The sequence below is a fragment of the Mus pahari genome, chromosome 4 (genome assembly GCF_900095145.1).
Source record: "Mus pahari chromosome 4, PAHARI_EIJ_v1.1, whole genome shotgun sequence".
Classification (NCBI taxonomy): domain Eukaryota; kingdom Metazoa; phylum Chordata; class Mammalia; order Rodentia; family Muridae; genus Mus; species Mus pahari.
In genome coordinates, this window is record NC_034593.1 from 78,434,902 (window position 1) to 78,454,534 (window position 19,633).

At 49.6% G+C, this 19,633-nt stretch overlaps 2 protein-coding genes across 6 annotated transcripts; both read left to right on the forward strand.

Moving 5' to 3' along the window:
- Window positions 1–2,538: 2,538 nt before the first annotated feature.
- On the forward strand, window positions 2,539–12,302 carry Hdgf (heparin binding growth factor). Of its 2 annotated transcripts, none has more exons than XM_021196069.2 (6): window positions 2,539–2,952; window positions 9,283–9,359; window positions 9,504–9,642; window positions 10,242–10,427; window positions 10,662–10,879; window positions 11,088–12,302. In XM_021196069.2, the coding sequence occupies exons 1-6, from the start codon at window positions 2,866–2,868 to the stop codon at window positions 11,092–11,094; spliced, it is 714 nt and encodes a 237-aa protein (XP_021051728.1). In that variant the 5' UTR covers window positions 2,539–2,865; the 3' UTR covers window positions 11,095–12,302. The 2 variants fall into 2 exon arrangements, with proteins under 2 accessions (XP_021051728.1, XP_029393406.1); XM_029537546.1 differs by lacking the exon at window positions 2,539–2,952 and adding an exon at window positions 3,092–3,314.
- Window positions 12,303–15,852: 3,550 nt separating this feature from the next.
- On the forward strand, window positions 15,853–19,574 carry Mrpl24 (mitochondrial ribosomal protein L24). Of its 4 annotated transcripts, XM_029537547.1 has the most exons (7): window positions 15,874–16,053; window positions 16,153–16,178; window positions 17,733–17,964; window positions 18,047–18,142; window positions 18,309–18,412; window positions 18,856–18,986; window positions 19,160–19,574. In XM_029537547.1, exons 3-7 carry the CDS (start codon window positions 17,782–17,784, stop codon window positions 19,294–19,296), a joined length of 651 nt encoding a protein of 216 aa, XP_029393407.1. In that variant the 5' UTR covers window positions 15,874–16,053; window positions 16,153–16,178; window positions 17,733–17,781; the 3' UTR covers window positions 19,297–19,574. The 4 variants fall into 4 exon arrangements, with proteins under 4 accessions (XP_021051732.1, XP_029393407.1, XP_021051733.1 ...); XM_021196073.2 differs by having other exon boundaries at window positions 15,853–16,178; window positions 19,160–19,573; XM_021196074.2 differs by lacking the exon at window positions 16,153–16,178 and having other exon boundaries at window positions 15,874–15,998.
- Window positions 19,575–19,633: the final 59 nt, after the last annotated feature.

The following is a 19,633-nucleotide window of genomic DNA, read 5'->3' on the forward strand; positions in this document are numbered from 1 at the left end:
ATATATATATCAAAAAAGGAAACTCAATAAAGTTATATTACTTAGGTAAGTGTTCATTTTCCTTTTAAGTCATCACAATCTTGGGACATGCTTGCACTTTAAAGAGACTGTGAACAGGACACTGTACGGTTAGAAACTGAATGGGACGCTATACAGTTAGAATTAGTGTGTGAGGATTTTTTTTTTTTCATACCTGTGATGGTCTTTGTCACAGGTTTGTTTATTTATAGATGAGGTCTTAACTGAAGGCTAGGGAAACCAAAAGGTCAGTCACCCTTTCTTAAGGCCTTACAGGAACAAAGGTGGCAGTTTGCAGGTGCTGCTGTGTCTAACAGCTCCTTAGAAATGCATACACCCCTAACCCTGCTCTTTATAAATTCCCAATCCCAAAGAACAAAGGGAAGCCTGACTTCCCAAGGGTCCAGGCCTCTGCTCATGCTGTAACTGAACCTCTGAGGTTCTTGGCTTGGGTTAGGGCAGCTGGGGGAGTCGATGTAAGGACAGGATATTAAATTGCAGCCAAAGCCAGGAAGGTTTATGGCAACAAAAGGAACACCGCTTGTGGCATGCTGTCTGCATGGGCCGTTGAGGGAGGGGCCAGGAGGGCTGCTGCCAGCAGAAAATTTTCTGTGTGTGTGTGTGTGTGTCTGTGTGTGTGTGTGTGTGTGAGAGAGAGAGAGAGAGACAGAGAGAGACAGAGAGAGAGACAGAGAGAGAGAGAGACAGACAGAGAGAGAGAGAGACAGAGAGAGAGGATCAAACTTAAAGCCTCTTTCCTGCTCTACCACTGGAGTTCCATTCTCAGCCCCGTCAAAAATTTAGAAGTTGCTCTTCCTCTCTTCCCTTCTTTCCTCTCTGCCCCTCTCCCGCCCCCGCCCGCCCTCCCCCCTCCAGGGTTCATGGCTGCTCCTCTACACACTCTGCCTTTCTGTCTCTATTACTCCCTCAACTCCCCCCCCATGCCCTAAATAATCTCTATTCTAAACTAAAATAATAATTTAGAAGTCTTATTGATACCTTTTAGCCAAGTGGAGACAAGGATAGAACCCTCAGGGGTTTTTTTGTTTTTTTTTTTTTTTTGTTTTTGTTTTTGTTTGTTTGGTTGGTTTTTCAAGACATGGTTTCTCTGTATAGCCCTGGCTGTCCTCGAACTCACTTTGTAGACAAGGTTGACCTCAAACTCCAAATCCGCCTGCCTCTGCCTCCTGGGTGCTGGGATTAAAGGTGTGTGTCACCACACCCGGCTCAGAAACCTCAGTTTTAATTAAATTGGAATGTGCATGATTTGAGTTTAAAAAACATGTAAATTTTCATACTTATAGGACATAAGAAAACTCTTGAAACTTCTTTAAGAACTTGTGATTAGGGCTGGAGAGGTGGTCAGTTGCTGCTCTTCCAGGAGACTCAAATTCAGTTCCCTGAACCCTTGTGAATGGGCTCCCAATGACCTGGGATTCCAGCCTCAGGGGATCTGACACCCTCTTCTGTACACATGTAGCATGCATTCCCAAACACAAATAAAAACTTCAAATCTGCCGGGCAGTGGTGGCACACGTCTTTAATCCCAGCACTTGGGAGGCAGAGGCAGGTGGATTTCTGAGTTCGAGGCCAGCCTGATTTACAGACTGAGGTCCAGGGCAGCCAGGGCTATACAGAGAAACCCTGTCTCGAAAAACCAAAACAAACAAACAAAAAACAAACATAAAACCTTCAAATCTCTTTAAAAGGAGAGTATGTGTGGACCTCTGTGAGGTCCAGCCAGGCCAACATACTAAGACTGTCTCAATAAAAATAAAATATAAAACAGAAAACATATAAACAACAAAAAACCCACTGCACAGAGATGTAATTAAAACAAAATCTTGTTTGATTTGAGATCTGAGATCAAGTTTTGGGCACATCATTCCTTAGGATATAACCCAGACCAAATACAGTCTTCCAGAAGCCACATTCTCAAAGACTCCACTTTGGTAAACTCCTCTCAAATTAATAGTACTATAAATCTCCAAACTAGATTTAGTGGTATCCAACTGTCTTTATCGTTCAGGACCTCCTTATTCTAGTGAGGGTAATTGGTGCAAGTCCATTTACAGCTGCTAATTTTTTGCCTATAGTAGGTTGAAACGGTAGGACTCGAACTCTTACTCCGCCAACAGAAGCACGTGGATGCCCGGAGGGTGTGGGGGTTACACGTCTTGCCTTGGCGGTCTAACTAGTTAGAAGTCAGAGGCGCAGAGCAAATACGTGGGTTGGGACAAGGCACGTGGTAGAGGGACAGAGCGCAAGGCAGGCCACAGTAGGCCCCGCCTGGCCAGGGCGCTCGGCGGAGCCCGGGGAGGGGCACGTGCAGCCTGTCCAGCAGGCGCCAGCTCCTTTTGGGCTGGCACCCACCACCCGCCCGCACACAAAGCCCGCTCGGCGCGCTCGGCACTCGGCTCTTCAGGCCTGTGCCTCTGAGCCCCGCCTGGCGGCCTCCAGGTTGGGCGTGAGGCCCGGGCAGGCCGTAGGCGTCGATTGGCTGCGCGCATCGAACCGCCGCGGGCGGGAGCGCGAGGGGAGGAGTGGGCCGCGGGGGGTGGAGGAAGCGGCCTCGCTCGCGCCGAGGAGGGAGCAATTGAATTTCAAACCCAAACAACCGCACGAGCGTGCGCTCCCGGAGTCAAGCGTTGCCCACCGCGCCCGGACCCGTCCGAGCGGCGCGCGGGCGCAGACGCCGTGGCTGCTCCGGAGCTCGCGTCGGGGGCCGGCATCGAGGCGGGGGCCGCGCGAGGGCCGGAGCGCAGCGGCGCCGCAACCGCCTCACGCGCAAACTTGGGCTCGCGCTTCCCGGCTCGGCGCGGAGCCCGGGGCGCCCGCGGCCCCGCCATGTCGCGATCCAACCGGCAGAAAGAGTACAAGTGCGGGGACCTGGTGTTTGCGAAGATGAAGGGATACCCGCACTGGCCGGCCCGGGTGAGTGGCGCGGCCGTCGCGGGCCCTGCTGCGGGTTGCATAACGCTCGGGAGGGCACGGCCGCCGAGCGCGGAGCGGGCGGAGGGGCAGGGGTGCCAGGCCTGCTCCGTCTGGCGGGAGCCCACCACCGCTTACATAACGGAGGCGACCGGGGCCGGCACCTGGCGGGCAGCGCCGCGTGCTCAGTTCGCCCTCACCCCTCCGTCATAGCGGCCGAGGCTTCGGGCTCACGGTGGGGGGAGCGGCCCGATGGTGTGTCGCTTCTTCGCCGCGAGTCCCAACCCCTTCGCGGAGCCCCGCTTGAGCCCCGAGTCTCCATCGGTAGTTGCCTCCAGTTCAGGTTTCTCTGGCTGGACGAACGGGTGCGAAGGGTCCCAGTCCACAGAGGGTTAGTTAGGTGGATGTAGAGTTGGCGACTCACAAACTTTGTTGGAGCATTTTGGTAGGAACTCTGAAGTTGGAAGGGTCGTGGAATGTTCGGGGACGACTTACTTAGAAATGGTCTGCCTGGCCTGGTGACTCTGCCATAACCGGTTTAGCCCCCAGCTCTACAAGAACATCCCTCCATATGTCTCCAACTCAGACTTGGAACTGGAGGCATCAGGGCCCCCGTGTGCTTGGGAAATCCAGTACAGACGACCTTAGCGAGGTGTTGGGGATTGTGGAACGCTGCAGTTTCCTCGACTTCCCATTAGTGAGCGTCTCCAGCCAGGGAGGCCCGTGTCAGCCATGTGGTTGTTTGAACCCGCCAAGAGAAGGGCCTTCCCCATTCCAGCACCTGGCCAGGTGGGAGGGTGGGGCAGAAAGCCTGCTGTGTTTATCACCTTCCCTCCCAGGAAAAGGTTGTGTGCCTGTGTGTGTGTGTGTGTGTGTGTTTGTGTGGTGGGGGGAGGGTTGCTTCTGAGAATTTTTCAAAGAGTGTAGAGGGGGCCCTTGGTACCGAGTGAGGGCATGACTCAGCCCCTTAGGGTGTGGAACTTGTGTAAATGAAATCCTAGGGCAGAAAGGCCTGGAGGGAGGGGTCTCAAACCGGATTGCCTTGTGAATTTTACAGTATGGCTGACTTCATCTGTCTGAGGCTCCATGATGTCTTCGTTCCTATTCAGGGTGTCAGGCCACCTTGATCTTTGAGAAAACTTAAGTGGCCCTCCATATTCTTTCTCCCTTCATCTCAAGGAGCATGTTCTATCCCACTTGCCTACACTCCTTGCTCACTGAAACTTTAAAATGGGTTAAATAAGGCCTGGGTCTGGCCTGGGAGTGCAGTGCAGAGAGGCCAGACTCTTCACAGAAGCTTAGAAGGGCCTCAAGGGCCTGACTGAAGCTAGGCGTTGTATATATGTGTGTGTGTCATGTAAACACTCATGTACTTTACCATGTACCCTCTGATCCATGGGCTTCTTGGTCCACATGCCAAGGCACTGGTAGGCAGGGCAAGAACTGGACCCAGGTCTCCACTGCTTCTCCCTGCTGAGGGTGAGACAAAGTTCAGAGGTAAGCTATGTCTGAGGAAAGAGAAGTAGTTATGGAATGTCGATTTACAGAACCTTCTGGTATGTCTTATTCCCTGAGTTTTGGGGCCCCATTAACAAGTCCCTCTGATTTTGGTGTCCCTTGGGTAGAGGATATCTCTTGGAGTAGATATACCATCCATTTCTTTTCGTTTTTGTTTTTTTTGTTTTGTTTTGTTTTTCGAGACAGGGTTTCTCGGTATAGCTCTGGCTGTCCTGGGACTCACTTTGTAGACCAGGCTGGCCTCGAACTCAGAAATTCTCCTGGCTCTGCCTCCCAAGTGCTGGGATTAAAGGCGTGTGCCACCACGCCCGGCCCATTTCTTTTCATTATGGGTGTCTAGGACAGATGGGCAGGAGAGAGAGGCAATTTCTTTCTCTATTGAAGCCTGGACCTTTGAGATGAAGTTGTAAAGAAGAGACACCCTAACACTTGGCTTCATTGTGACACTTAAGAGGGCTATGTCAGGCTATCACCTCTAAGACATTCCCCTTGACTCCCAAAAGGATAAAACCTTCCCACCCCAATTCCTTAGAACCTGTCTTAGCTTTTTCCTGAGTCGGAGGAGGAGGCCTGGTGGCTGCTCCAGGGTGTAACCAGAATCCCCAGCCACTTCAGGCCACCACTTGAACCTAGCTACTGCTAGGGGACATGGGTGACAGGAAAAAGACTGAAAGGGTCCAGGGTTGGAGATTGAAGTCATAGGGGCTACATGATAGCAGGACCGGACTAGAAGAATGTATTATGAATCCATCTTCTCTCTTCTTCCGGTCTAACTTCCTGGAGGATCTCCAGGCAATTAACAGTGAACAAACAGCCCCAGCCCTGAGATCCCTCTCCCCCCAGTCCTGGAGAGGACTGTTCCTCATTCCTGAGCATCCTAGAGCCTTCCTTTTCCCTCTGCCCCCTCACCTTTTCTGCCCTTGGGCTTTCTACACTCCCTAGCCCAAATCTCTGAGCTTCCTGCTATCCTGGACATTCCAGTTTTCCTAGGTCAAATCAGTCTGGCCCTAGGTATGATGGTCAGTTAGTATGTTCTTATCTTTCCCTAGTCTTCCTAAATGCCTGACCCCCCCCCCTTTTTTTTTTTACCCTTGAGACAGGGTTTCTCTGTTGTAGAACTCACTCTGTAGACCAGGCTGGCCTCAAACCTGGAAATTTGCCTACCTCTGCCTCCCAAGTACTGGGATCAAAGGCGTGCGCCACCACTGCCCAGCCTAAATGCCTGATCTTAGACCTGTTTGGGTTCTGAGTGGTGTGGGCCTGGTGTTCAGTTCTCCCTGCTCCCCTGAACACTTCAAATGGCTTCAAAGGATTCTACCCTTAACAGGACGGGATTGCTAGTGCCTGAAGCCTATCTGACGGAGGCAGGCAGAGGAGCGAGCCCAAATGGTTAAGAAGTTTCAGAGTCTCCAGTTGGCTAGAGGAGGAAGTGTGGTAGGGTCCCCAGCACATCTGGCCCCACCCTGATTCCCTTTTCTTTGACTCACTGAGTTTAGTAACTGTGGATATAGAGAAAGGGCACCACCTAGGAGACAGATTGAGGTAGAGAGCTTCTTTGAGATTTAATAGCCTCACCTTAGAAGAACTGCTCTTCACAGACAAGTGCCAGGAAAGAGTTCCTTCATAGCTTGAGTGGTGGGGATGCTGCCACATAGTTGACTTTTCCTGTTTTGTGGGAGAGGGGGCTGCAAAGCACTCCCATCCCCCAACCCTACCTGATGCATCTACTGTAAGATGAATAGGGTTAGGATAGTTAGGGAATGAGCCTCTTCAGCTCTTCAGGAGGAAGCTCATCTGCCCACACCCAACCTTTCTGTAGCAGGAAGTTGGCAGGGCAGATGGAGTTGGTGAGTCTCATTACGTCCAGTGTCTGGGCAGCTAGGGGCCTCCTGGGTCTCCTGCCGCACGGTTTAGATGTGTTTGTTTGCTCTCCATGGGAAGTTGGGATACCCAGTTGTTGCAGCCTGTGTTCTTGGAGAGCCTCGAGCCTAAACCCCCCCCCCCCTCATTTCCTTTGGAGTCCACCTCTCCCTTTTCACTTCACGTGTATTACCAGGTTAAAAGTACAGTGATAAATACCCTGGCTGGGGATGGGCTCTCCAGCACTTTAGTTTGAGCCTCCCCCCTCCAGGCATAGGTGTCAGGCCTTTCACCCCAGAGAGGCCTACAGGAGAGTCTTTTTTAACCACTGTCTCCTGGGATCTCTTAGGCTCTAGAGGGCCTTATTTTAGTTTTGCTAATGCCCTCTGAGAACTGGAGCCAGGTAGCTTGTCCTGGTCCTCCCAGTCCCCACCCCTTAGAGCATACCCCTACCCCCACCTGCCTTCCTGTCCTAGCTTAGTTTCAAATACAGCCCAGGACCTGCATGCCAGACTACGGACTTGGGGGGTGGGGTGCGTTGTTTAGTGTCCCCTCCTCCCCAATCCTGGATGGAAGGCCTGGGGGAGGGGCGGTCACATTCCTAGTTGCTGAGTGGCCCCGGGGGCGGGGTTGAGTTGTCATGGTGATGGGGAACACGTTTGTTGGGGAAGTGCCTGCCCTTCCATCAGGTTCCCACACCCCAGCATCTCCTGATTGTTGGGCTGGGCCTAGTTGAGTTTTGCCTTCTGAGGGGGCGGGGCTGGACCGAAGTCCCCAGAGGCCACGGGGCAAGGGGGAGGGACTCAGAAGCCTAAAGACCTCCAAGTCTGGGGCAAGGTGGCCTTCCGAGTCATGCCACTTAGCTCATTCTACTCACTCAGCCTCCCTGTTCACCCAGTGCACCCTTTATCTCTAATCACTGCTTTGGTCTTTTTCTCAGGCCTGGGTCTGCAGCCCCAGTCAACATGGCTACTTGGCCTCTGGGAGAAGGGCGGGTATCTGGGGCTGTTGCAAGGATTGTTGGGAGTTGTAGTTTTCACACCAACAGCTTGGCATGGCCTGGACTTGCAGTTACTCTCTGTTGATTTCAAACTTGACCTTAGATCTCAGCACTTGCTTCCTTTACTGCAGAATTCCTCCTGGGGCAAGGGATTGCCTCAAGAAATTCGGCCTAGGTTGAAAAGATGCCTCCATGGTTAGAGTACTGGCTGGTCTTGCTGAGGACCTGGGATTCTATTCCCAGCACCCAGATGGCAGCTCACAACCATTTGTAACTCCAGTCCCAGGGAATCCAAGACCCTCTTCTGGCCTCCTCAGGCACTCATGAGGTGCACAGAAGTAATGCTGGAAAAGATCCACACACATAAAAATAGCCCCTCCCCCTTCTTCCCTTGAGAGACTAGGCCTGAATCTGGTCCTTATTAGAATGTGCCATGTTATCTTGGGAAAGGCATGTCTTCTCAGGGCACAGTCTCCTGTAAAATGACTTGACTGATTTTACTGGCTTTTTCATAGTTGTTCACAGAAGTCTTTTAGAGCCAAGGAGGAGGGTTGTGTTTGGTTGTCTTGTCACTTTAATCAGAGCAATCTTTTAATGTCCATAGATTCAATATTTGTTTTTTGTGAAATCTTGCTAAGTTACCCAGGCTAACTGAACTCATGAGCCTCCCCCCTCAGCCTTCCACATTGCTTAGGATTTCATAGTTACTGACTTATTTTAGTGGTGGGGGTTGGTAGTTTGTTTAGTTTCAGACAGGGTCTCCCTTTGTAGTTCTCGCTGTCCTTGTAAGTATACCAGACTGGCCTTGAACTCACCCAGGAATCTGCTCCCAAGTGCTGAGACTGAAGGCATGCACCACATTGCCTGTTAAGATTTCAGACCTGTACCATCAGGCCTGACTGATTTAGCAAATACTGCATTTCTGCTTTGTGTTGGAGATGAAAGCAGGCCTGAGCGGGTGTGGTGTGTACTACTACTAGCCTAAACTATATGGTGAAGACCTCCCCACACACACACACATACAGATAGTCCATATGAATATCAAGCAAGTAATAAGATGTATTTGTAAAATTGGAACTGTAGTTGGGCAGTGTTGGCACATACTTTTAATCTATTCAGGAGGCAGAAGATGGAGATCAAGGCCAATCTAGTCTAAAAAGCTAGATACAGGGCTGGAGAGACGGCTCAGGAGTTAAGAGCACTGACTGCTCTTTCAGAGGACCTTAGTTCAGTTCCCAGAACCACATGCTGGCTCATAGCCATCTGTAGTGAGTCTGATGCCCAATTCTGACATGAAGGTGTACATGCAGATAAAGTGCTCATATACGTAAAATAAATATTTTTTAAAAAAAGAGCTAGCTCTAGAATAACCAGAGTTAAAGAAACCCTGTCTCCAAAATGAAAAGATTGGAACTGTTAATATTTGATCAGTGTGTTGTGGGGGTGGGGTTGACAGGTAAGAAATGAAGGTTTCTGGGCAGCATGATGGGGGCAAGGCAAGGTTGAGGTTGGCAAGCTAGGCATTGAAGAGGGCCCTGATCATGAGAGGCATTGGAAGAGGTAAAGAGCTTTGATTGACTTCTCATAATTGGCGATGGGTATGTTGGCATGGGTCTGTAGTAAGTCTGAGGCAGGAGGATCTGGAGTTGGAGGCCAGCCTGGGTTTCATAGCAAGGCACTGTCTCAATATATAAAGAAGTGACAGCATTGGTCTTGGGATTGGCCAAGATTGGGGAAGATAGTCTCTGGTAAAAGGGAGGGAATTAGTCTTGGGTTTGTTGGGCTTTTCTATCTAACTCAATTTGGACAAATTGTACTACTAGAAATATTTTACAAATTGGGTAGTCTCTGGAGCCCTGCTGTCTGGCTGTATACAAATGGATAGGTGGTCGTCCTGCCCCAGACTGAAAAGCCTGGGACTCTAGCTCACATTTGTTCTCCCTTTCTTGTCCCAGATTGATGAGATGCCTGAGGCTGCAGTGAAGTCAACAGCCAACAAATACCAAGTCTTTTTTTTTGGGACCCATGAGACGTGAGTGAGGGGCCAGTGCTGCAGGTGGCACACCATGGGAACACAAGTGTGGTGACGGGGTGATGGTATCACTTGTTCATGTTTGGCTGTTTAGTTTGGGGGCATCTTGGAGCTTGAAAGCACAGTCTCCTATCTCCTATCCAGGGCATTCCTGGGCCCCAAAGACCTCTTCCCTTATGAGGAATCCAAGGAGAAGTTTGGCAAGCCCAACAAGAGGAAAGGGTTCAGCGAGGGGCTGTGGGAGATCGAGAACAACCCTACAGTCAAGGCCTCTGGCTACCAGGTGAGCAGTTAGTTGTTCCTGCAACCCGCTGGATAGCAGGTGTGTTGTGGGCTCTGGGAGCCTTGCCCAGAGGCAATGCTTAGTCTTCAGAATATCAGGGCCTTTGGGGTGGTAGAGATGGGACTTCTGCAAGAGGGGCTGGGGGGTGTGGGGTGACTTACAGTTAGGGGCCACTGTCAATGGTTTTGAGGGCGAGAACAGGATGAAGGCGGTAAGTGGGGCAGGCCTTTATTGGGCCCATCATTAGTAAGAGGACACAGCCTTCCAAGAGGAGGTTCTTGTGAGCCGGGCAGGACAAGGCGGGAGGGCAGGGGGAGCGGGGGTCGTGGGGAACGGGTCCCATGTCCCTTTGGGAGAAGTTGACCCGAGGTTTTGCCTCCCGCTCCAGCCCTCCCCCCTCCTGCACAGAGCCCTGCCTGCCCGGCCTGTGGGTTAACCCCAGGGCTAATCCAACAGAGGTGGGTCTCAAATCACTTGTGAGACTGGGCACCTGGGTGGGGGTGGGGGAAAGGTGGGCAAAAGAAGGAGTGAGTGTCGGAGGGGGTGGTTGGGAGGGGCTAGCCTCTGATACCGCTCAGCCTCTGATGTCTCCACCACAGTCCTCCCAGAAAAAGAGTTGTGCGGCAGAGCCCGAGGTGGAGCCGGAAGCCCATGAGGGTGACGGTGATAAGAAGGGCAATGCAGAGGGCAGCAGCGACGAAGAAGGGAAACTGGTCATCGATGAGCCAGCCAAGGAGAAGAACGAAAAGGCCACGCTGAAGAGGAGAGCAGGGGATGTGTTGGAGGTAAATGCCAGCATGTGCTCTTTGGCACTTTTGAGCTCTGTCTTGCAGCCCAGGGTCTGAAGTATAAATCCAGCTCCTGGTCTCTGGGAATCCATTTGCAAGAGGAGAATAGAAGAGGATAATGGGACAATGAATGTCACCCCGAGACCCTGAGGAGGGGTGGAAGCACAGGGAAATGAGCTGTTGATGTTCTCTGTCTCTAGCCTCACTTCATGTCCCCTGATACCTGCCTAGGACTCCCCTAAACGTCCCAAGGAGTCAGGGGACCATGAGGAGGAGGACAAGGAGATAGCCGCCTTGGAGGGTGAGAGGCCCCTGCCTGTAGAGACGGAGAAGAACAGCACCCCCTCTGAGCCAGACTCGGGCCAGGGACCTCCTGCAGAGGAAGAAGAGGGGGAGGAGGAGGCTGCCAAGGAAGAGGCTGAAGCCCAGGGTGTCAGAGACAATGAGAGGTGAGCCAGCTTCCCTGGCAGTGGGCTGGGAGGGCCTAGCTACTAACAGAGAGGAGGAGGAGGTGGAGAAGAGGACGTAGAGAATGGCCTGCAGTGGTCAGCCTTATTGGAGGCTGGGTGGGCTCTCCCTAGAGACCTGCACTGGCTGGGGTAAGGCCAGGCCAGGGTCACACCATTAACCCTTCTCCCCTCCCACCCTCCCCTGCAGCCTGTAGCCACCAATGTTTCAAGAGGAGCCCCTGCCCCGTTCCTGCTGCTGTCTGGGTGCTACTGGGGAAACTGGCCATGGCCTGCAAACTGGGAACCCTTTCCCACCCTACTCACCCTACTCCCTCCCTCACTCTCTCCTTTAAGCCCACTCCTGGAGAGTGTCTTGGCCCTCGCCTCCAGCTCCCTTCCTATACACACCCTGTGTCCCAGGATGAGATGAGGCCTTTGTATCTCCTTACATTTGTTTCCCAGGGTTTCTGCTGGGGTCTAGGCTGCTGTTTCCACCTCTTGACACCTCTGCCCTGCTGAAGGCATTCTAGACCTTTGAGGTGGGTTGGAGGCAGGAGTGGAGGTGAAAGAATATAAAGGAGTGTGGGTGGGTTCATGGATGGCATCGTCTACCTGAGCCCAGCCCCCACACCTATTTTCCCATCTGCCCACATTCAAGAAACGGGACACTGTGGGAGAGTGACTACCATCCATATATAAATCCTTGTTGATTTTTTGGAACACTTATCCCCCTGACCCCAGGGTTCAAGGAATTGCAGTTTTAACATCTAGACTTTGAGGTTTCCAAGTTTGGGCCTAGGACCTGGAGGAGCTGAGAGCTNAAGAATCTATCAACTGATTTGCATTGAGGAAATGTCTGTTTAGATCTCAGGGCAGAAATGATAACCTGGGGAGACCTGCTGCCTTCATTTACTTCCCAATGCTCGAGGCCAGCCTGTAGTCAGATATTTCACCCAGACATAAAGGAAAAGACCATTTTTTTAGGAAATGTTTTTAATAAAAGAAAATTACCAAAAAGAAAAAAAAAACCCAACCCACAAAAGAAAAAAAAAGGAAAAAAAGTTCACCCGCCCCTTTGTGTGCTCCCCTTTCTGCTCCTTTCTCCCCACTACTGACCCATTTTTGGGGTGCACTAGGAGAGAGGCGCGCCTCTGATTCGTTGGGCTTTCTCTTTGGACATGGGGCTTTGGTGTTCTTCCAGAGTTGGTCTCTGGGGTTTTCTCACCTCCAGTTCGTAGCCCACTAAGAATACAGGGAAAAGTGTCCTCCAGCCTCTTCGACCCCTCTTCCTTCTCTGTCTTCTACTCCCATCCCTCCTCTGGGCTCTGAAGAAAAATTGCTGACTGTAGCTTTGGAAGTATAGCTCTGAGAACAATAGAAAATTTGAGTTCTAGGAAAATAAAGCTGTTGATTACTATCCTGATTCTGACTAATTCTTTTCAAGTGTCTGGGTTAACTGAAGAAAGGGATGTCTTCCTCAGATTGGGGGCAGGAACCTCAGCCTCCATTCCCTCACCAGGCTTACAAAGCCCACACCATCCAGTCTACCCTTGCAAGCATCTTGGAGGTTCTAAAACACTTTTATACATTTTAAGCTGTTTTATAAGTGTTTTGTCCACATATATGTGTACCACATACAAGCCTGGTACCCGAGGAGGTCAGAAGAGGCCTTAGGACCCCTGGGACTGGAGAGTGTAAGTTCTTGTATGGGTTTTGGCAGTCAAACCCAAGCCATGCAAGAACAGCAACTGATCTAACTGTTGAGCCTTCTTACCAGAGAATAGTCTTTTAAGCCAGGTATGGTAGCACTAATCTGAACTTTCAGCTCAGGGCCTGCCTGCACTATACAAAATGGCCATCCTGAACACTTTACTCCCACTCCAGCCATGTGTGCTCAACACACACACACCCCACTTGCAGAAATTCCCCAATACTCTGGAGATGGAAGCAGGAGGATCAGTTCATGCTTGCCACACAAGTCAGATTACCTGAGTTCTATTCCAGAGTCCAAAAAAAAGCTGGGTGAACTACTAGGCTAGTTAGAATGCAGACAGGGGACTCATCTGGTCGTGTATCATTTGCCTCTAGAGTGTGGAAGGAGAGCCCTGATTTCCTGGAAGATAACTTTTTTTTTTTTAAGACTTATTTATTATATGTAAGTACACTGTAGCTGTCTTCAGACACTCCAGAAGAGGGCAGATCTCATTACGGATGGTTGTGGGCCACCATGTGGTTGCTGGGATTTGAACTCAGGACCAACAGAAGAGCTGTCAGTGCTCTTAACCGCTGAGCCATCTCTCCAGCCCCAGAAGATAACTTCTCCATAGGTGTGTGGTGCCACTGGTGTCTGCGCTCAAGCATATACAAAATACAAAATATTTTTCAGAACTGAGGACTAAAAACGGCCCAATTCTCAATCCCAGCAAGTAAAGAAATCTTTAAAAATGACTTGTAATAAAACTAAGAAATCCAGGGAGCTGGAGAGATAATCTCGGTGTTAAGAGCACTGACTGCTCTTCCAGAGGTCCTGAGTTCAATTCCCAGCAACCACATGGTGGCTCACAACTATTTGTAACGGGATCTGATGCCCTCTTCTGGTGTGTCTGTAGACAGTGACAGTGTATTCATACATAAATCTTTAAAAAACAAAAAACAAATCCAGACTATATAGCAGTTGGAGAGTTGGCTCACAGTTTAGGAGTACTTGTTCTTGCAGAGGACCTGGGTTTAAAGCTCACAACCATCCATAACTTCAGTTCCAAGGAATCCAACACCCATTTTCTGACCTCCCTTGGCACGGGCACATACGTAATACACATATGCAAACAAATTACAAATCTAAAGTTTTACTATATTTTACTTTGTGAAGTTGTGCCACCAAGGACACTTGGCAGGAATCAGTTGCTCTTCCCACCATGTACAAATCCAGGATTGAACCTAGGTCAGGCATAGGAACCTCTATCCACTGAGCTATCTGACCAGCCCAAGGAACTTTTTTTTTTTTTAAGATTATTTTATATATGAGTACACTGTAGCTGTACAGATGGTTGTGAGCCTTCATGTGGATGTTGGGAATTTAATTTAGGACCTCTACTCACTGCGGTTTGCTCACTTGCTCTGGTCAACTCTGCTCACTCAGTCCCTGCTCACTGCTGCCCAAAGACTTACACATAAGTACACTATAGTTGTCTTCAAACACTCCAGAAGAGGACATCAGATCTCATTACGGGTGATTGTGAGCCACCATGTGGCTGCAGGGATTTGAACTGAGGACCTTTGGAAGAGCAGTCAGTGCTCTTACCTACTGAGCCATCATCTCACCAGTCCCTCCAAGAAACTTAAAAGAAAATCCTTTAAAGTCATCTGCAGATATGCAGCAAGCTTTGGAGCGGCCTGGGGTATACATGAGACTGAGATACATATATCAGGGATGGTTGGAGATTCAATCCCCTGTACATGTGTACTTCAGAAAAGAGAAATGGAGTATAGTCATGGGAAGTACATGACTTGTGGAGACAGGGTCACATGTAGCCCAGGACACACGTTAACTGTAGCGGAGGAGAGCCTTAAACAGACTCCTCCAAGTGGTGAGTTTCAGCTGTAGCCATTCCTGATTTTTTGTTTTGTTTTGTTTTTGAAGTAGGAGTTTTTGGTTTTTTTTTTTTTTTTTTTTTGGTTTTTCAAGACAAGGTTTCTCTGTACCCCTGACTGTCCTGGAACTCACTCTGTAGACCATAGACCAGGCTGGCCTCAAACTCAGAAATCCGCCTGCCTCTGCCTCCCAAGTGCTGGGATCAAGTGCGCCACCACATCCGGCAAAGTAGGATCTTATTGGTCTCAAACTTATAATCCTTTTGCCCCTGTCTCTAAAAGTGTTGGGAAGAAGTTTGGTTCTAGAAAAGTCTTAGACCTTCAAGAGCAAGTCAAAGTTTAGGGAGGAGAGGTTACCACTTAATTCTAGTTAGGTTGGTGGCCACATGCCAGCTTCTGAGTCCAAAGACAAGGTCTTGATGATGCACACCTTCAATTCCAGCATTGGAGGCAGGTGAGGAATCTGAGCTCTAGGCCAGCCCAGTCTGCATGAGTTCCAGGACAGCCAGAGTTTTCATAGAACCTGTCTTAAAAAAGAAAAGGCTTTTAGGTAAGAATTACTGCTTTTAAGATAAATGTTTACTGAGCATGCAGTAAGCCCTAGGACTGGGTTCAGTCTGGAGCACCATATAAAACCAGGTTTGATGGTTAGCTCTCGCACCTGGGAAGGAACAGCAGAAGCCAACTAGCAAGTTTGAGGAGAGCCTGGGCTACATGAACCACTTTCAGAAAACAAAAGCAGCTGAGAAAATAGAGGACTCTTATTCTAAGTTCAGCTTGCTGGCTTGCTGGTTTAGGGATAGACCAGGCGAGGTTAGTTTGCCCACTAATGACGTTTCTAACATTACAAACTTGAGGGGTTATAGGGGAAAGCCGCTTCAAAGCTCGTAGTCATCAGCAGACTCAGGAATGAAAGGAAACATCCTTAGTCTAATCAGAGCAGGAAGGTGAGTGGAGTAAAATAGCGAGCTGATAAAAGAGATCTGTTCTCTGCTAAATTTTGGTAGGGATGCCTGCCAGTCCACGGATGGTCAGAGGACAGACAGGTGGACACCGTCGAAATCTTACAGTACATTTCACAGGAGTGATTACTAATCTAATATTGGAAGGACCGATAATCACTCTTTTCTCCGCAAAGGCGGGGCGGTTTTTTAATATGCCGCGTCCTGGTCCCTCAAGTAGAGAAGAGCCAGGAAATAAAGGTGATCTCACCTGGAAATGGATACCCTTTGCTTTGAATAGGAAGCCATAACTACCAAGAAAATGGAGCCATGTTCTCTGTGAACTACAACTCCCAGTGGTCTCTACGAAGGGCGCGTACGAATTACGCAACAAATTAGCATATCTTTCGCCTTCAATTCCCGACATGCCTTTCCCAGTCTGGTTTTCCTATGGTTGGCTAAATTTCCTGTTTCCTGCTTATTTTGTAGCGACGGACTAGAGTTCCCAGACGCTGGGAGGCTCGCTTCGGTTTTGTTTTGTTTTGAGCCTTCCTTTCCGCAGTTAAACTACATCTCCCAGAAATCCGGTGGGTGGGGACTGCGGACGTAGAGAACGCACGTGGAAAGAAAAGTTGCGGGGAGGTGAGGCTACTACTCAGCGACGGGAAGGTCGGAAGGTGGATAAGCGAAGGGATTTCTTTTCCTAGTTTTAAACTGGGGCTTGGGCTTCTCTTTTGCTAGGAGGTTGGAGCTATCCGCAGATCTGGGTGAGTCTGTCAAGGGAATTACTTGGCGGTGACCTGAGGACTTGTACTGAGAAGAAAGCCAGCCCCACCACGGAAGTGACACTAGCTAGCATCTAGGTTGTGTAGGGAAACAAAGGGAAAGATGGAGTGGGGGTCTGTCCGGGGCCTAACGGAGTCTTTAAAACAAGCAAGCAAGCAAGCAAGACAGTCCCCCACCCCACCCCATACACACTTGTGATGCTGCATGCTAGGAAAGGGCAAGGTTTGCCTGGATCTTGATGTTTGCATCCCTTCCTGAGTTCTCAGGTTTCGACTTGTCAGGTAGTAGTTAGTGCTTAGTAGTCATGTATTTGATCTAGATAGAAATAGCCCCCGTGTTTCTCTAGCATCACGGTCACACTGGACTTTGCTCCCATCTTCTATCCTGAAATGTATAAAAAAGGAGTAGGAGTTCACGTATACAAAATGCTTGCCTGTTATATGTGAATCCCCAAGTTTGATCAGCAGCACCACACACACATACAAAGCCCAAAACGTGACGAGATTATGGGCAACTTTTCATCGCTGTTGTCACGCTTCTGTGAGATGCTATTTAGCATGGTACCACTCCAGTAGCAACTGTTTTAGAAAGCTTACTGCATGCTAGGCTGGCATTCTACATCGAGAGTTTTTACTTTGTTGGTTTCGTTCAGGTAGGTCTCTCATTATAGTTCAGACTGATAATGTTTTTATAAAGACAAGAGCGCGGTAAGGTGTGGTGGGAGGCGGTACCGCAGGGGAGATCTCTCCCAGACAAAGTACCAGTCATACAATGGGTCTAGTATAGAATAGAGTTTATTTGGGGGCATGGGAAGGGAGTTGAGAAGGAAGTTGAGGTGAAGAAAGATGGGACAGAGAAGGACAGACAGAAAGAGAAGAGGCTGGTCAGAAACATGTGGAGGGGAGATGGGGCTAAAGGTCTGAGGATCTGAGGCCAAACAGTCCCTTTTATAGGGAGCCAGGCCCACCTGTATGCTGTTTTTACCCCTGCTATCACTATTCACTTGTCTTGTGACTGCTTGCCTGTGGGCTGGCCTAGTGCTTTCTTCCATTACCCGTGTCCCTCCTGCTCTAATGTTCATGTACTCACGTAATAACTGTCTTAAGTATCTTCAGTGCCAAGGTCTCCTGAGATAGCAATCCAAGCTAGATAGTGTAGCCCCTGGTCTCATGAATTTTTTACTTAGAAGTCAGATATATGAGGAAGGGGGTTGAATACTGATGTCCCCATGGATGAAAGTTACATTACCCCTTTGTTTTCTCATTTGTAAAGATAGCCTGTGAGGAGTGTCAGTGAGATAAAGTCCTCTACAAAAGAGAGTCAGTGCTTTAATAACAGTCCTGGGCCTGATATGGCTATACACCATTCATCCTGGCACTAGGGAAGGAGAGAGGAGGAGATGGATTTGTGAGTTCAAGGTCAGCCTTGTCTACACAGTGAGTTCTAGGTCAGCCAAGGGTATATAGTGAGAACCTGTCTCAAAAAGCAAACGTTCCTTCCTTGTTCAAATCTTCATTTTGTTTTTCTTGACTCAGCTGGCAAAGTTTTTGAGTCTTTCCCTGGTGAGATTTCTCGAATCTAGCTATGCGACTCTCAGCCCTGCTGGCCTTGGCATCCAAAGCCTCTCTCTCCCCCTACTACCGCTATGGAATGAGCCGTCCAGGTTCCATAGCTGACAAAAGGAAGAATCCTCCATGGAGCAGGCGGCGCCCAGTAGTGGTAGAGCCCATCTCTGATGAAGACTGGCACCTATTCTGTGGAGACATGGTAAGGACTTCAAGACAGAGGGACAGGAACGCTAGTGGGCAACAATTTCCTGCCCTTGTCCTTGCGTCTCATCTTCCTACAGGTAGAAATCTTAGAAGGCAAGGATGCTGGGAAGCAAGGCAAAGTAGTCCAAGTCGTTCGGCAGAGAAACTGGGTTGTCCTGGAGGGGTTGAACACGGTGAGTCTTAAAGTCTTCCCCATCTCTCCCTTTTTCTTAAAGAGCAGCATGGGGAGACAGGGAACTGGTGGAGGGGCAGGATGTACAACTGGACTTGGGCTGTACATGCTAAGCAGTCGTGGGCAAATCCCCACACTTGCTTCCTGATCTGCCTTCTCTTGGACAGCATTACCGCTACATTGGCAGAACCAAGGACCACCGAGGGACCATGATCGCTAGTGAAGCCCCCTTGCTTCATCACCAGGTCAAGCTAGTGGATCCTGTGGACAGGCAAGCTTAGGGGCCTCTGCTCAAGGGGCTTCTCACTCTTGAGAGTTCAGACAGGTGTGGGGCGCATCAGATGAGTGTGATGGATATGCTGGAACTCGGAGGTCTGTTAAATTTTTTTTTTTAAAAAAAGATTTATTATATGTAAGTACACTGTAGCTGTCTTCAGACACCCCAGAAGAGGGCATCAGGTCTCTTTACAGGTGGTTGTGAGCCACCATGTGGTTCCTGGGGATTTGAACTCAGGACCTTTGGAAGGGCAGTCAATGCTCTTACCCACTGAGCCATCTCACCAGCCCTCCAGAGGTCTGTTTCTTGTATACAATTCTGTCAGTAACCCTGATAAGACAAAAACCCAGAGGTTCTCAACCACTGCCTTCACTTTTGGGTTACAGGGTAACACAGGCTCCAAGCAAGATTCATTTCTTTTTTTTCTTACCCACCAGGAAACCCACTGAGGTCCAGTGGAGATTTACTGAGGCAGGAGAACGTGTTCGAGTCTCCACAAGATCTGGGAGAATTATCCCGAAACCTGAATTTCCTAGAGCAGATGGTATTGTCCCCGAAACGTGGACTGGTAAGTTGAGGATGGGCAGGAAGAGCATAGGGCTGTGAGGTTTGAGAGGAAAAGCTAAGTTGCTGGGGCTAGGAATGTGGGCAGGGCTTGGTGGTAGGGCACTTGCCTAGCACATGGAAGGCCCAACACTCCAAGGAGTAGAGAGTTGGCAAACTCTTGTTCTGATTTGACAGATGGCCCCAAGGACACATCAGTAGAAGATGCTCTAGAAAAAACTTATGTGCCCCGGCTAAAGACATTAGAAGAAGACGTGATGGAGGCCATGGGGATCCAGGAGACTCGAAGATTCAAGAAAGTTTATTGGTATTGAGCCTTAGAGTGCTGCTTCTGCCGGTCCAGTCTTCACCTTGATGGTAGAGGACTTTCTTTCTAAAACACCAATAAAGAGCCTTGAGGGCAGCCACTGTCCACACCACCCCTCTGCATCTCCCAAGTGCTTACATTTTGGGGAGCTCAGGCACGGTGCAGCTTTTCTTCTGTCAGGATAGACTGGGTAGGTGCTAGCCTTCCCAGGGACAGGTCCTGATATTTGGGGATGGGAGCAAGAAGGCCCCTTTATTCTTTTTCCTATTTATAGAAATAGGAGTTTTAAGAAATAAACATTACGCCGGGCGTGGTGGCACATGCCTTTAATCCCAGCACTCGGA

Coding starts and splice junctions, on each gene's coding strand:
- Hdgf (XM_021196069.2), top strand. CDS start 2,866: ATGTCGCGATCCAACCGGCAGAAAGAGTACAAGTGCGGGGACCTGGTG. Junction 9,360..9,503: donor TTTTTTGGGACCCATGAGAC/GTGAGTGAGGGG, acceptor TCTCCTATCCAG/GGCATTCCTGGGCCCCAAAG. Junction 9,643..10,241: donor TCAAGGCCTCTGGCTACCAG/GTGAGCAGTTAG, acceptor TCTCCACCACAG/TCCTCCCAGAAAAAGAGTTG.
- Mrpl24 (XM_021196073.2), top strand. CDS start 17,782: ATGCGACTCTCAGCCCTGCTGGCCTTGGCATCCAAAGCCTCTCTCTCC. Junction 17,965..18,046: donor ACCTATTCTGTGGAGACATG/GTAAGGACTTCA, acceptor ATCTTCCTACAG/GTAGAAATCTTAGAAGGCAA. Junction 18,987..19,159: donor TGTCCCCGAAACGTGGACTG/GTAAGTTGAGGA, acceptor CTGATTTGACAG/ATGGCCCCAAGGACACATCA.